The sequence below is a fragment of the Bos indicus x Bos taurus genome, chromosome 8, assembly GCF_003369695.1.
Source record: "Bos indicus x Bos taurus breed Angus x Brahman F1 hybrid chromosome 8, Bos_hybrid_MaternalHap_v2.0, whole genome shotgun sequence".
Classification (NCBI taxonomy): domain Eukaryota; kingdom Metazoa; phylum Chordata; class Mammalia; order Artiodactyla; family Bovidae; genus Bos; species Bos indicus x Bos taurus.
The window spans coordinates 62186815-62202562 of NC_040083.1; the positions used below are offsets into that span (position 1 = coordinate 62186815).

A 15748-nucleotide genomic window follows, 5' to 3' on the forward strand; every position below is an offset into this window, starting at 1 on the left:
CGGAGGAGCCTGGTAGGTTGCAGTCCATGGGGTCATGAACAGTCGGACACGACTGAGCGGCTTCACTTTCACTTTTCACTTTCATGCATTGGAGAAGGAAATGGCAACCCACTCCAGTGTTCTTGCCTGGAGAATCCCGGGGATGGGGAGCCTGGTGAGCTCCCGTCTATGGGGTCTCACAGAGTCGGACACGACTGAAGCGACTTAGCAGCAGCAGCTTGCAGGCTTACCAAAACTGTGACTGAGACAAGTGTTCAGTGCAGGAAAGAGGCATGGATGGGAGTGGTAAATAGAATAATGAGTGGGCCATGCACAAACTAAAATAAATTGGATTATTGCCACTGTCTGATAAGTTTTGATATGAGTCTGCAAGCAATTGATTTATTATGGTCTCTGTGCAGTCAAGCCTGTCTAATGATAATCTGTATTTGCAGCCACTCCCTAGTGCTAGCATTACCACCTCAGCTCCACCTCAGATCACTAGGTATTCAGGTCTCACAAGGAGTGCACAACCTAGATCCCTCACATGTCCAGTTCACAGTAGGGTTTGCACTACTATGAGAATCAGATGCCACTGCTCATCTGACAGGAGATGGAGCTCAGGCAGTAATGCCGGTGATGGGGAGTGCCTGTAAATACAGGTGAAGCTTTGCTTGCTGGCCTGGTGCTCACCTCCTGCTGTGTGGCCGGGGTCCTAACAGGCCATGGCCCAGTACCGGTCTGTGACTCAGGCGTTGGGGACCCCTGGTATAGAGGACAGTTTCCTCTACATGGTGATTCAGGGACCTAGGCTCCTTCCCTCCCATTCCTTTCAGGCCTTTGAATCCTAAACCAGCAGATGGGGAAGGAGAGGGTAGAAAGACACACTTGCTTCTTAACTGTCTTAGCCCAGAAGTAATGCACATCACTTCTCACAGTCCACTGGTAGCCTTGGTCCCGTGTTTGTTCCTAGATGCTGGGTGGGCTGGGAAATATGCCCCTGGGTTGGGAAGGTCCTTGCCAGCAGCAGCTTCACTTTATGGCAAGGGAGTAGGAATTCCTGGTGGACAGCTAGCCCTGGTTCTGCTACAGGAGTAGGGTTCTGTTTTGAATTTGTCTCTAGCCCCTCCTCCCAGCAAATGGTCTTGTTTCCAGAGAGAATCTTGAAGGCAGTGGTCCTAATTTCCTAGTTTATTGCCTTGAGGCAGAGTAGGCAGAGTCCTACTTTATTGCCTGTAATAATTTTTACAGCTAGCTAAAGAGGCCTCAGCTGCTGAACAAAGCTTCAGTATCTCAAGGATCCAGTGCCCACAGCCAGCAGGTACTAAAAAAGATTGCAGGAGTCTCAGAAAGAGAAAATAGGAAGGAAGTTCCTGATTTTGAATGAGAAAGCATGGGAAGGGTGGAAGAGCCAAAGAATAGCCAGTAGTGTTCCCAAACAAGGAAGGAGGCCACCACATACTGTCATTTCTCTAGTAAATATTTGACTATATGTTTGTTTTTCTCTGAGGAATTTTGGATGATGTGACATAAACTAGGCAGAACATCAGAATATCAGAAGCACTCAACAAGAGGCCAGAGAAGCCCAAAGAACAATTCAGAGAAGCAGACTGCTCACCAGGGTGGCAAGCAGTGCTTTTCCACCAAGATGTTTCCTCCAAATGCAAGGTGAGTTATCAGGGCCCAGCTTGAGACAAGTCATGCTGGACAATAGCGTTTTCCTGGCAACTGTCTTCTTTTTTAATTAAAAAAGTAATTTTTTACTTTTGTACAGTTGAAGTACAGTTGATGTACAACATTAGTTATAGTTGCACAGTGTAGTGATTTATAATTTTTAAAGGTTATACTCTATTTATAGTTATAGAATATAGACTATATTCCATGTGAAAGTGAAGTCGCTCAGTCGTATCCGACTCTTTGTGACCCCATGGACTGTAACCTACCAGGCTCCTCCATCCATGGGCTTTTCCAGGCAAGGGTACTGGAGTGGGGTGCCATCGCCTTCTCCGGGGGATCTTCCTGACCCAGGGCTCGAACCCAGGTCTCCTGCATTGCAGGCAGACGCTTTACTGTCTGAGCTAGTAGGGAAGCCCTATATTCCCTATATTGTACAATATATCCTTGTAGTTTATTTTATGCATAATAGTTTGTATCTCTTAATTTCCTACCCCTGTTTTGCCTCTCTCCCCTTCCTTCTCGCCACTGCGTGCATGCAGGCGTCAAGTCATTTCAGTCGTGTCCGACTCTTTGCAACCCTATGGACCATAGCCAGCTAGGCTCCTCTGTCCATGGGATTCTCTAGGGAAGAATACCAGAGTGGGTTGCCACGCCCTTCTCCAGGGGATCTCCTCCACCCAGGATCAAAGCCACATCTTTTATGTCTCCTGCATTGGCAGACAGGTTCTTTATGACTGGTGCCACCTGTGAAGCCCTCCCTCTCACCACTGGTAACCACTAATTTGTTCTCTATATCTATGGGTCTGGCTTTTTGTTGCTGTTGTTGTTATATTAACTAGTTTGTTGTATTTTTTAGATTCTACGTATACAGGATATCAACTGATATTTGTCTTTCTCTGTCTGACTTATTTCACTTAGCATAACTTCCAAGTCCATCCATATTGTTGCAAATGGCAAACATTTTGTCCTTTTTGTGGCTCAACAGGATATCTTCTTTATCCATTCATCTCATGATGCACACTTGAGTTGCTTCCATGTCTTGGCTGTTGTGAATAGCACTGCTACAAACGTTGTGGTGCGTGTATCTTTTCAACTTAGTGTGTTTGTTGTTTTCAGATATGTAGCCAAAAGTGAAATTGCTAGGTCATATGGTAGTCTATTTTTAGTTTTTTGAGAAACCTGGTGACTGTCTTTGTTATTGGTGATTCATGGAACCGGGAAGAAGGCATGGTTTATGTAATTTGGCAGGGGGCACTGAGCAGAGAACCACAGGTAGGTTCTTGGGTCAGTGAACAGATTTCAGTTTGTCTTCATTCTGAAGTTACAGAATGGGAAGATCCCAGAGGATCTGGGTTTGGAACCTGGCTCTGTAGTTTCTAGTAGATCTTAAAGCCTCAGTTTCCTCATCTATTAATCAGTTTCCTCACTTATTAACCCCTGTCCTAACCCACAGCTTTGTGAAGATCATATGAGAAAATAATTTGAAAGGCATTTGAGAGCTGTAAAGTCATGTCTAGACGTCATGAATTAAGAATTCTCACTCAAACATTTAAACTTAAACATTTCATCTTCAGTTCAGTTCAGTCTCTCAGTCGTGTCCGACTCTTTGCGACCTCATGAATTGCAGCACGACAGGCCTCCCTGTCCATTACCAACTCCCGGAGTTCACCCAAACTCACGTCCATCGAGTCAGTGATGCCATCCAGCCATCTCATCCTCTGTCGTCCCCTTCTCCTCCTGCCCCCAATCCCTCCCAGCATCAGGGTCTTTTCCAATGAGTCATCTCTTCGCATGAGGTGGCCAAAGTACTGGAGTTTCAGCTTTAGCATCATTTCTTCCAAAGAACACCCAGGACTGAGCTCCTTTAGAATGGACTGGTTTGATCTTCTTGCAGTCCAAGGGACTCTCAAGAGTCTTCTCCAACACCATAGTTCAAAAGCATCAAACATTTCATCTTAAATGATTCTAAAACTAAAAAGACTACTCAGAAAGTAGAACCATTGCTTCCTGGTATCAGGGGATTCTCCGTTTAGATTGTTTCAAGATGTTATTGTGGGGAAGGAAAAAATAATATTTCCTCTATTCTTCTAGGTTCTTGACAAAGATACTCCTATAATAAAAAAAGATTAACAGGAGATAAACAAAAATTTAATAACATGTATACCTTCTGTATGGGCTCCCCAGGTGGTGCTAGTTGTAAAGAACCTGCCAGCCGATGCAGATGTAAAAGGCACAAGTTTGATTACTGGGTTGGGAAGATCTCCTGGAGGAGGGCATGGTAACCCACTCCAGGATTCTTGCCTGGAGAATCCCATGGACAGAGGAGCCCGGCAGGCTAGAGTCCCTGGAGTCGCACAGAGTTGGACACGACTGGAGCAACTTAGCACACGTGCACGTGTATACCTCCTGAATACGTGGGAGATACCTAGGAAAACTGAGTTAACTCTCCCAAATGACTGAAATTGTCACCCTAAATACCATCTTCAGCTAAAGACAAAAAAAGATATTAGGGTGAGGAGTCAGTTATTAGGAAAAGCACAGTAAACAAGGGTAAGGTTATGAAAGAAATAAAAATGAACGGTGCTTTTTAGGACAGTTAGGAATGGAAGGGAGCAAAAAAAAAAGGGGGGGGGCCTTTGTCTTCTTCAATCACCCAGTTTTCGCATGGTAACTCTGCTTGAATTTGCCAAACATGGGTGAAAACACTTCCATACACTCTCCCCAAAAAGGGGGTAGCTACCAGATGCAGACCATTCTTCTCTGAACAGTAAGCTCCAATTGAAGGGGTAAGGTCAAGGCAAAGGAGAGTAAACAGAGATCTGGACACCCAGAGGAGGAAACAGGGAGGCCCTGGGAGGAGATGGAACAAAGAACCAGGCCAGAGACGAAAGGCCAGTCAATAGCTCATCTTAAAGTTATCACGTGTGTTTGAGTCCCACCAAGAACAAGTGATAGTCTCCCTCTGACTGGTGTTCTCTGAGGATCCAGTGAGACCTTGGTGATGAGGGTTCTTTATAAACTGTAAAGCTCTGTTATTTACTACAGTGCCCTGCTCAAGACAGGAAAATTCTTGCAGTCCTTCTGCCCTGGGAAAGAGCTCTGTTCCCAACTTGGCTGAGCCGATTCTGTCTCTCTGAGTCAGTTGACCAGCTGGTTAAACAGTGGAGCCAAGACACCCAGCCAGGAGTCCAGCTCCTTGGTTCTGTGGCTCCTGTGTCTCTTGATAATGTCAGACCCCACATCCAGGAGGGACCCCAGGGTCTGCTGGGGGCCAGGCTGCTGCCTGGAATACTCCACTCCCACCTCATGAAACAGCATCTGTGGCAGGTATTCGTAGGGAAGGTGGAAGCAGGCCTGAGGCCTAGCAAGCATGGTACTTCTCAGTTAACAAATCACCATTCCTATCGGTTCTCTAAGGATCTAGGAAAGTGCTGGCATCCCATCCATTCTACAGATAAAGCAACCAAGGATTCAGCAGGAGAAATGATTCACCCCAGCTCACGAGGTTTATAACTCCAAATCCCAGGCTTTTCCTCTGGGTAGATCTGAGGACTCACAAGTGCATGAAAACAGCCCATAGTCACCCTCTGATGGAGGTTACCAACCAGAGCTGATCGTCCCCAGCTGTACATGCATGAGTGTTCAGTCACTTCAGTTGTGTCTCACTATTTGCTACCCCGTGGACTGTAGCCCGTCAGGCTCCTCTGTCCATGGGACTCTCTAGGCAAGAAGACAGGAGTGGGTTGCCATGCCCTCCTCCAAGGGAGATTCCTGAGCCAGGAATCGAAGCCGAATCTCTTGCATCTCCTGCATTGCAGGCATTCTTTACCTACTAAGTCACCTGGGAAGCCTCATCCTAGCTGTACAGCAAGGTCCAGATGAGTAGTCCAGGGAGTAGTCATGGCAAAGGAGAAAAAAACTGATTTGGACACACAGAGAAGACAGACAGCGGCCCTGGGGAAGAAATGGAATCAAAACAGGATATCAGTGTGGCTCTCATTGTAGAACTTCTCCTGATTCTCAGAGAGTCACTGAGAGCAACAGACAGGGACAGAGCAGCAAGCAATGGAGAGAGAAACAGACAGAAGGGCACATGGGACTGACTTTCTGGGGAAGCTGTCAGAGGCAAGCCTGAGGGGGATGCAGACTCTGCCGCTCACTAGCTGGGAAGCCTGGATGTGTTTCCTTACCTTCTGCTGCTTCCGTTTTCTCATAGGTGAAATGGGGGTGATGATAGTACCTCTCACAGGGCTATCATGAAGCTTAAATTAGTTAATAAAAGCATATCCTTGAGGAATAGCTTGACATACTGTAGGCCCTTGAGAAAGGTTAACTTTCCATCTATCCATTTAGGAAGCATTAGTGGGCACCAGGGTTTCCCTGGTGGCTGAGATAGTAAAGAATCTGCCTGCAACTTGGGGGACCTGGGTTCTATCCCTTGACTGGGAGGATCCCCTGGAGGAAGGTATGGCAACCCATTCCAGTATTCTTGCCTGGAGAATCCCATGGAAAGAGGAGCCTGGTGGGCTACAGTCCATGAGGTTGAAAAGAGTTGGACACGACTGAATGACTAAGAATAGTGGGCACCTGTCGTTGCCACATGCCAGGTCAGGAGCTGAGCACATGAGAATAATGAGGAAGGTCCTTGCCCCTAGGGAGCACCTCCTCTAGTGGGGGACACAGATGTATGAAGACTTTTCCACAAAGTGGGCTCCCTGCTGTGATTGTGGACTGAGTCCCACGCAGTCCAACTATCTCAGTTCACAAGTAACCAAACTGAGACCCTGGGCTCATCTGAGACTAGGAAGCCACGGCACTTTTAGCAGCAGGGCTGGGTGGGCTTAAAGTGGTATTTCCTGGCCAGGTGCCTTTGCATGAGGGCCTCAGAGGAGGCTGGCAGCTCTGGAGGACAGAGGGGCCATTCTGGGCAAGATTGCTGTGTTCTTCCCGCCCTGCTCCCCACAACCTGTAGCATGGAGCGGGACATTGATCACGGGGCCAGGTGTGCAGAGCACTCAGGCTACTGGTTAACCAGGTGAAGGACTTCAGTCCACTGTGTGATCAGGAACCCAGGGCGGGGGAGTTCCAGACACTCCCTCACCTAGCAGGAGGCCAGGGACGCCAGGTCAGCTGCCCATGGATTGGAGCTGAGGGGGCACTCAGTCTGGAGAGGGCTGACCCCAGATGCTCTGAGGACAGAGGAGCAGATGGGGTCTGGCATATGAGGAGGTAGAAACAGCCAGTGAGAGTCCCTCTCCAACCCAAGAAAGAAAACTTTTCTTTGGTCCAAAAGCAAGGAATTGTACTGATAGAATAGATTATCACACACAATTTACAAATAACAAATATACAATGATCTTTCTTGCAAACTGCACAGACCCAATTAAATCTCACAGAATGCTTTCATTGATTTTTGCCAGAACTCTTGTATATGTAGTCAACCTGCCATTGACCCATGAGTTTATTTCCGACATGAGTGTTGGTTGATATATTTATTGACATTAATGAGTAAGACAAACGTGCAACAGTGGAAACAAGGTGTGAGTCAGAATTTCATTTTCCAGAAACTCTTTTTTGGATGAATGAGATAAGAATTTTAAATTCTAGAAGAATATTTCCTTTTTTTTTTTTTGCTGTTCATAATGTAATGGCTACAAACATGTTTAAAGTTAATCTGCCTTGTTAACATTTTCTCTGTCACTTTCTAGACAGTCTCAGAACATAAATCAGAGCCTGATTTGTAGTGCTCCCCCATCTCCCTGGTGTAAGTACTCCCAGCCTGGCTGATTTCAAGCTAATGATGTGATGTCGCTGAATGGAGGTGTGAAGGGAGGCACGGGAGTAGCACAATCCATAACATAGAGTTTTCATCCTGCACATATAACAGATGTAGATAACCTCCAGAGATAAATCACAGCAAAAGGTAGCAAAGTAATTAGGAAGTGATGGGTTTTCAGGCTTTACTACTTTCCTTTTTAATAATTTATTTAATTATGTATTTGTATATTTTAATTTTTGCCAATGGTGGTGTTTACAAACTAGCTTGCAAAATTCCTGATAATGTGACAGTCCTAAGCTGATACAAGCCAGCTTGAGCATACTATCACATCTGCCTCCAGCTCCAGGCAGGACTAGGAGGAGACTGTGTGTTAGGGGATTGAAGGGATTCACAGAGGTGGGGCTGGACTGACCCCAGAGACCCTGGCACACAGGCCACCTCATTGCTGGAGGCATCACATGGACAGGCATGCTCATGCACACACATGCACACACAAACACAAACACACTGCACACACCTCTTCCTCCTTCTCAACCCTTCTCTGCTCTCAGCAGTGGGAACCAGTTCCCTTTTTTCTGCCCCCAGGATGACTGGTGCCACACTCACAGAGCACCTTGAGCTGGACTCGAAATAACCTGGGCTTTGTGACGTTTTCTGCTCACTGGCCTTCTTTGGGCCTCAACTTCCTGAGGGAAGTTCCCATGGAATTTAACAAACATGCCCTAATCCTGTCTGTGCCAGGTGCTGGGCTGGATTTAGGATCAGAGATGAGTCAGCCGCAGCCCAGAAGGTCAGCGAACTCTCGGAGCTCTGAGGAGCCACGTGAGCTAGCAGCGGGGGCTGGGAGGATGGTGTCATACAGCGGTGCCTGGCTCCCAGCCTCGCCTCCTCCTGGGCCAGTTAGGAAACCTCTCCTGGCTCCAGTTCCTCATTTTGAAAAGGAGTTATTACAATCTGCTTAATGGTATGGACCTAACAGAAGGAGAAGATATTATGAAGAGATGGCAAGAATACACAGAAGAACTGTACAAAAAAGATCTTCATGACCCAGATAATCACGATGGTGTGATCACTCACCTAGAGCCAGACATCCTGGAATGTGAAGTCAAGTGGGCCTTTGCCGGAGCCAGCTGGCAAAGTTGATCAGGTCCCGAGAACGTGCACGGCGGGGCTAAGAAAGAAACTAAAGCAAGAGACTACAAAGATGGGGTCGAGAGGTTCAGACACGTCACCACGAAGGGACGCAGTCTGACACCAACTTTATTCAACATCTCATATTTATACAGAAAAGCGCGAGAAAGACAAGACAGTTGACATTTTTTCTTGGTTGGCCTATACATCTTACAGTCACAAGAAATCTTGAGAGCATGGGAATGGCTCCCTGTTATTATTTCTTACACCAGATAACATTTCTCTGTGCGTGAGAAGTTTGCACAGAGCTCCAGGTGCCTGCAGTAAATAAGCGCCTAATCTCTGGGGTGGCGGGACAGAGAGCTATGTTTGCAAGCAAACCCTCAAGGACTGAGGCAGCTCCCAGAGCTGTGTCCTTCAGACAAAGGACCCCGTTCTCACAGGCAGCTCCCCGCAGGTCTTAGAAAGCATCACTACGAACAAAGCTAGTGGAGGTGATGGAATTCCAGTGGAGCTATTCCAAATCCTGAAAGATGATGCTGTGAAAGTGCTGCACTCAATATGCCAGCAAATTTGGAAAACTCAGCAGTGGCCACAGGACTGGAAAAGGTCAGTTTTCATTCCAATCCCAAAGAAAGGCAATTCCAAAGAATGCTCAAACTACCGCACAATTGCACTTATCTCACACGCTAGTAACGTAATGCTCAAAATTCTCCAAGCCAGGCTTCAGCAATACGTGAACCATGAACTTCTGGATGTTCAAGCTGGTTTTAGAAAAGGCAGAGGAACCAGAGATCAAATTGCCAACATCCGCTGGATCATCGAAAAAGCAAGAGAGTTCCAGAAAAGCATCTATTTCTGCTTTCTTGACTATGCCAAAGCCTTTGACTGTGTGGATCACAATAAACTGTGGAAAATTCTGAAAGAGATGGGAATACCAGACCACCTGACCTGCCTCTTGAGAAATTTGTATGCAGGTCAGGAAGCAACAGTTTGAACTGGACATGGAACAACAGACTGGTTCCAAATAGGAAAAGGAGTTCATCAAGACTGTATATTGTCACCCTGTTTATTTAACTTACATGCAGAGTACATCATGAGAAATGCTGGGCTGGAAGAAACACAAACTGGAATCAAGACTGCTGGGAGAAATATCAATAACCTCAGATATGCAGATGACACCACCTTTATGGCAGAAAGTGAAGAGGAACTCAAAAGCCTCTTGATGAAAGTGAAAGTGGAGAGTGAAAAAGTTGGCTTAAAGCTCAACATTCAGAAAATGAAGATCATGGCATCTGGTCCCATCACTTCATGGAAAATAGATGGGGAAATAGTGGAAACAGTGTCAGACTTTATTTTTGGGGGCTCCAAAATCACTGCAGATGGTGACTGCAGCCATGAAATTAAAAGACGCTTACTCCTTGGAAGGAAAGTTATGACCAACCTAGATAGCATATTCAAAAGCAGAGACATTACTTTGCCAACAAAGGTCCGTCTAGTCAAGGCTATGGTTTTTCCAGTGGTCATGTATGGATGTGAGAGTTGGACTGTGAAGAAGGCTGAGTGCCAAAGAATTGATGCTTTTGAACTGTGGTGTTGGAGAAAACTCTTGAGAGTCCCTTGGACTGCAAGGAGATCCAACCAGTCCATTCTGAAGGAGATCAGCCCTGGGATTTCTTTGGAAGGAATGATGCTAAAGTTGAAACTCCAGTACTTTGGCCACCTCATGTGAAGAGTTGACTCATTGGAAAAGACTCTGATGCTGGGAGGGATTGGGGGCAAGAGGAGAAGGGGACGACAGAGGATGAGATGGCTGGATGGCATCACTGACTTGATGGACGTGAGTCTGAGTGAACTCTGGGAGTTGGTGATGGACAGGGAGGCCTGGCGTGCTTCGATTCATGGGGTTGCAAAGAGTCGGACACGACTGAGCAACTGATCTGATCTGACTTGTAAAGACTACATAAGATAACATAAAATAGCAGAATTCCTAAGGAGATAGTGATACACAATAAAGTGACATCAATCGATAAAAGCTATTGTCATATGTTTGATGACCATAGAGTGATAACATTAGGACCAAAGGAAGCAGGACTGTGGGGCACAGAGACACCGTACTGCCCCCAGCAGGCGATCAGCACAGGAGCGTCAGAGAAAGAAGTTAGGAATGCAGATGACCTGTGCGCTAGATGTACCAGGTCTGTGTCATTGCTTGGACTCATCTTCATTACTTTTAATTTTCAATCTTTATTTTTTATTTATTAAACAATTTTTAAATTTTCTATCTTTTTAATTAATGAAAGATTTATAATTAATACCCCATCATAGAACAAATCTTGCATATTTTCACTTTATGTTGATTCTTGGGCAACTTCCCTTCAGAATGGTGTTCTATTGCTCTGGGACCTGAGCAAAAAACCTCCAGTCTTTTCCCTGATTACAAAACCCAGTCATTCATTTAGCGTATGTTCATTGCTGTCTACTTTGTATTAAGCACTGTTCTAAGCAGTTGCCAACACTACGTCTATGCAGTACCCTTGGAAAATTCAGGAAAATCACTTTTAAAAAGTAGAATGGACTCAAATCCCACTACACAGAGATAACCACTCTTCACAACTTGGGATCATGTTGTTTTATAATATGTTTCCCTTAACAATATATCACAAACACAGTTCCAAGCTGTCATCTGTGGAAATTAGATTTTCTACACTTGGGGGTGCTGTTTTGTGGCTCACCCCTCAACAGATCTGCCCCAACAGCCCTGGACCCATTAGGAAATAGTGTGAGTCTCAGAGACCAAGAAGGGGGTCTCAGTGGCCTTCTAACTTGGGTTGACCCCAAGTCAAGGTCACCTGTTCATGCTGGAGGGGAGGCATAGATAGAGCCCTTATTTAGAGAGCTCCACTCTCTACTGTCTCTGAGCTCACCTGCTTCTAGCCACTGCCAGACTAACTCTCGTCTCAGCCCTCCAAGCAGGAGACAGGTCCAGCAGTGAATATGTGCAGGCAGAGTCACCCCACAGAAAGAGATCTGTGGGTCTGTGTATTCTGACATGAGAAATTGCCCTTCTTTAATAAAAATCTTTTCCTTTCTTTTATTGATTAAATGAAGAAATCAATCAAATAAGACAACTTTAGTCTGGTCCCATTTTTGCTTGAAACTACAGGTTAAAAAAACATAATTATGGAAGGGAAAAGGGCTTGTATTAGTACTTTTTACATTTGTAAATATTCTGAATATTTTACGATAAGCGTATATTACGTTTAAAATGTTAAGAATACATAGGAGGGAGGGAGGGAGGAAGAATGAAATTTTTAGCATTCTAATACATGTCCCCAGTCATCTCTCTGATTATTTCCTTAGTGTATATTTTTTAGAATTAGAATTCCTAGAAGTGGAATTGCTGTATTTTAACAGCTCTCGGTATATACTGCAAAATTAATCCACAGAATGGCTATATCTCCTTGCACTTTGATTACCAGTAAATGAATACCAACTTGTCTTGACCTTCAGTAATTCTGAGTAGTATTGTCAATAACTCCCACTTTAATAGATAAGACAGGGTCTTCTCTGGAGGTCCAGTGTTGTCCTAATAGTCCGGAAGCGAGTGACCAGAATGAAGACAGAACACAAAATCTGGTGCAATGGGTCAGGGGACCTGCAGCCTCTATTGGACTGAGGTGCAGAGTCCACTCTGAGTCCAGCTTTTATTCCGAATTGCAGACTACAAGACTTTTTTTATCTTATCTTTCCCAAGACACTACACTGACAGTCCAGATCCCCTTGTTTTTACCCCAGGCCTCTCACTTTTGGGCTAGTCTCGGAAACAATTAGCGAGTGCATAGGCAACGTTCATGCCTGATGCTGACCCGAAGTTACAAGGTCCATTCTTTCATCATCCCAGTCATACTCCCTTCTGGGTCTGGCCTTGGGGGGTTGTAACAAGGAGATGATTCTTAAGAAAACCATGACAGATTATCATTAACACAATTTCTTTTATATATATATATATATATATATATGTGTGTGTGTGTGTGTGTGTGTGTATATATATATATATATATATTTACAATTTCTTAATATATGCTGTTTTTCCAGGTGCTATTTCTGTGGAATTTCTCAAGGCTGTGAAAGTACATTGTTAGGAATTCCCAGTACATCTTCCCCCCTTCTGTTTTTTCAGGAGTAGATACACCGTCTGAGCATAGTCCAAATCTTTTTCTTCATCAATTCTTGTGCATCTGAGGACTAGACACAAAACAGTTAAAGACATACATCCTGATATTATAGTACCAAGCAAGCCTCCTCCTAAAGTTCTAATCCACATCATGGGGTTAAGTTTATGTAAGCTTTCCTCAATTTCTTCAAATAAATCAGTTTCTGGGAGTAATTGTAAGTGAGCATTCTGCATACTAGAAATAGTAGCCATAATTGGGAAATATCTGAGGATAAATTATTACGAACATGTCTTCTCAAATGTTTAAATGATTGATCCCAAGTATATTCACTTTGGTTATATTTGTGAGGTGTGACACAAAATGAAGAGATATTCCAATCACACTTAAGATGAAGTTGCGATTTAAAATTTTGTACTTCGTCCCCTAGTAGGAGAACTGCATTTTCTAAATCAATCAATCGTTCATTAATTTCTTGGTCTATGTGGGTTTGACTTCCCCAGGCAGAACTTGCATCTTGGTGCCACTGCTGTACAAATGTAGTCGCTTGTATAGTCTGATGCAATGCCACTCCAGCTACTGCTGCGGTCAGGGCTATAGTGATAATTCCCACAATAGCTGCTATAAGGAGTCCAATAAACTTTTGAAACGTTGTAGTACTTTCTTTATAACCTTTAAAAGGGCATGTGTTTCAGGAGAACCTTCCCAAGGTCTGGTTTGATTTACTGGAAGCCATATTCCCAATCTCCTTCTTAATGTAACAAATGAGTGATTAGAATTATAAAGTGAAGAATTTAAGCAAGTGTATAATTTGCAGTCCTGGCAAGAAAGTTCTTGTACGCTTCCATTGATAGAAACTGTTCCTTTCAAGAGCACGTAAGAATCTCTCACACAAGACGGAATATAAAATGTCCAGTTTGTACTGGTATTAAATATCAGTAAATAATGAGTTTTATCAGAATAATGTCCATCCCAAATTTGGAATTTTTTAAGACTTAAAGCCAATCTCCAAATCTCTCCTTGCCCTCTTCCTTTATCCGGTTGTGGGAAGGGGGATGGCATGCCACTAGCATGCCATGTAATTGGATGGTCTGAATGAGTGGTAATATTAGTATGGTCAAAGACTTTATGCATCTGCCAGTGCAGCCTTTTGTGAGGACTGTAGGACCGATTTTTATGAGAGCGATTAGAGACTACATACCCCTTAGGGGACCAGTCCCATACAATTCCATAGGAACCATTAATCAAAATTACTCCCTCAGTCCAATAGCGGCCAGGTCCCCTGACCCATTGCACCAGATTTCCTGTTCTGTCTTCATTCTCGTCGCTCACTCCCAGACCATTAGGGCAACAGTCCGGTGGCTAATATTCCATGCTCCCAATGCAGGGGACCCAGGTTTAATCCCTGGTCAGGGAACAAAATCCTCCATGTCCCAACTTAGAGTTGACATGCTGCAACTGAAGATCCCACATACTGCAACAAAGACTGAAGACCCTGCACATTGCAGCTAAGACCCCGTGCAGCCATGCAAATAGATAAACAGTAAAAATAGATAAGGCAGCATTTCATCTTAATTTCTCCTTTTATTACTGGTTGAAATTTTAAGAATTTATTGAATGTTGGTATTTCTTCCCTTGCTGGTGGCTTACTATTCTTTGGACAGTTTTGTTCTTGTGGTGTTTCAATTTGGGTCTTTATTTAATTTTTTTCTTTTCCTGTGATTTGTTGGAGTGATTGAATTTTTATTTCTTATTCACTTTTTAGTACATTGATTTGCTTTCCATTTATATCCCTCTGGTAGCTAACTGTGGACTTTTAACATACCTACTTAGAATTATATTTTACTTATAAATCCCAGAAAAATAAAACAGATTTCTATACCATCCTCCTAAACATGACAAGAACTTGGTCATCATTTCACTTCCCTTTATATCCACGTGTGTTCCTACCCTTCCATGTGAGGTATCATCTGGTATTTCAACTCCAAATTGACATTTCAAACATTTTATTTCACAATAATTACTTATCTAGCTATTTCCCCCCTAATTCCTCCATTTGTTGTTGCTTTTAAATCCTTCCCCTTCCTCCTAGATTCGTTTTTCTTCTTAATTGAGAATTTTCTCCAGTATTTCTTTTAGAACAGGTCTTTTTGAGTCCTTGTGTTTCTAACAATGTGTGTGTTAATATATATGTGTGTGTGTTTAAAATTCTGTGCTCGGGAATAATGGGAAGTTTTGCTAATTTCTTTGCTTATTGTGACTTTTTGCATCCCTCTACTTCTTCCTAGGGGGCTTCCCTGGTGGCTCAGTGGTAAAGAATCTGCCTGCAGTGCAGGAGATGCAGGTCCGATCCCTGGGTCAAGAAAATCCCCTGGAGAAGGAAATGACAACCCACTCCAGTATTCTTGCCTGGGAAATCCAATGGACAGAAGAGTCTGGCGGGCTACGGCCCATGGAGTTGCCAAGAGTTGGACATGGCTTAGTGACTAAACGGCAACAATATCTTCCTCCTAGGTTCATTCTTCTTGTGAACCATTTCCTCTACACTGTGTCTAAAAGAAGTTCTGTATTAGCTTTATTTCCTCAAGATACCACCTCTGTCCATCGAATTTTTGGCTCCCTTTCATAGTGTAATCTTTCCTCATGTTTGATGGTTCTAGACTGGGTGCTTATCTTTGTGATAGAGCTTTCCACTGGGATATTTATTTGGGATGGCAGCTGCTGCAGCAGCTAATACTAAAGTGTGCTTTCCGTGCAGCAGGGTAGAGGTGGGATGTGCCGATAGATGGGGTACCTCAGCAGCCGATCTTCATCCAAAGAGCCTGGTCCCTCCCAGGTGCCACCTGTGATCTGGGGCACTGCCTTTTCTCTCTGACGCATGTATACTATTCCCAGAGAGATAAACTCCTTGCCCCTGGCTGATCAGCATGATGAGAGGACCGTTGGGTCTGTGGCCCCCCAACTCTTCATTTTGTGGTCTGTCAGCAGCCCCCACCTGTGTCAGCCT

At 44.3% G+C, this 15748-nt stretch overlaps 1 protein-coding gene across 1 annotated transcript in view; it reads left to right on the forward strand.

Moving 5' to 3' along the window:
- The first annotated feature begins 1509 nt into the window (after positions 1–1509).
- Positions 1510–15748, forward strand: part of LOC113897218 (stimulated by retinoic acid gene 6 protein-like) — a 44752-nt gene continuing 30513 nt past the window's right edge. The window contains exon 1 of the mRNA XM_027549708.1: positions 1510–1647. Within this exon, the coding sequence (XP_027405509.1) occupies positions 1628–1647 (20 nt within the window). The 5' untranslated portion in view covers positions 1510–1627. The remainder of the gene's footprint in view (positions 1648–15748) is intronic.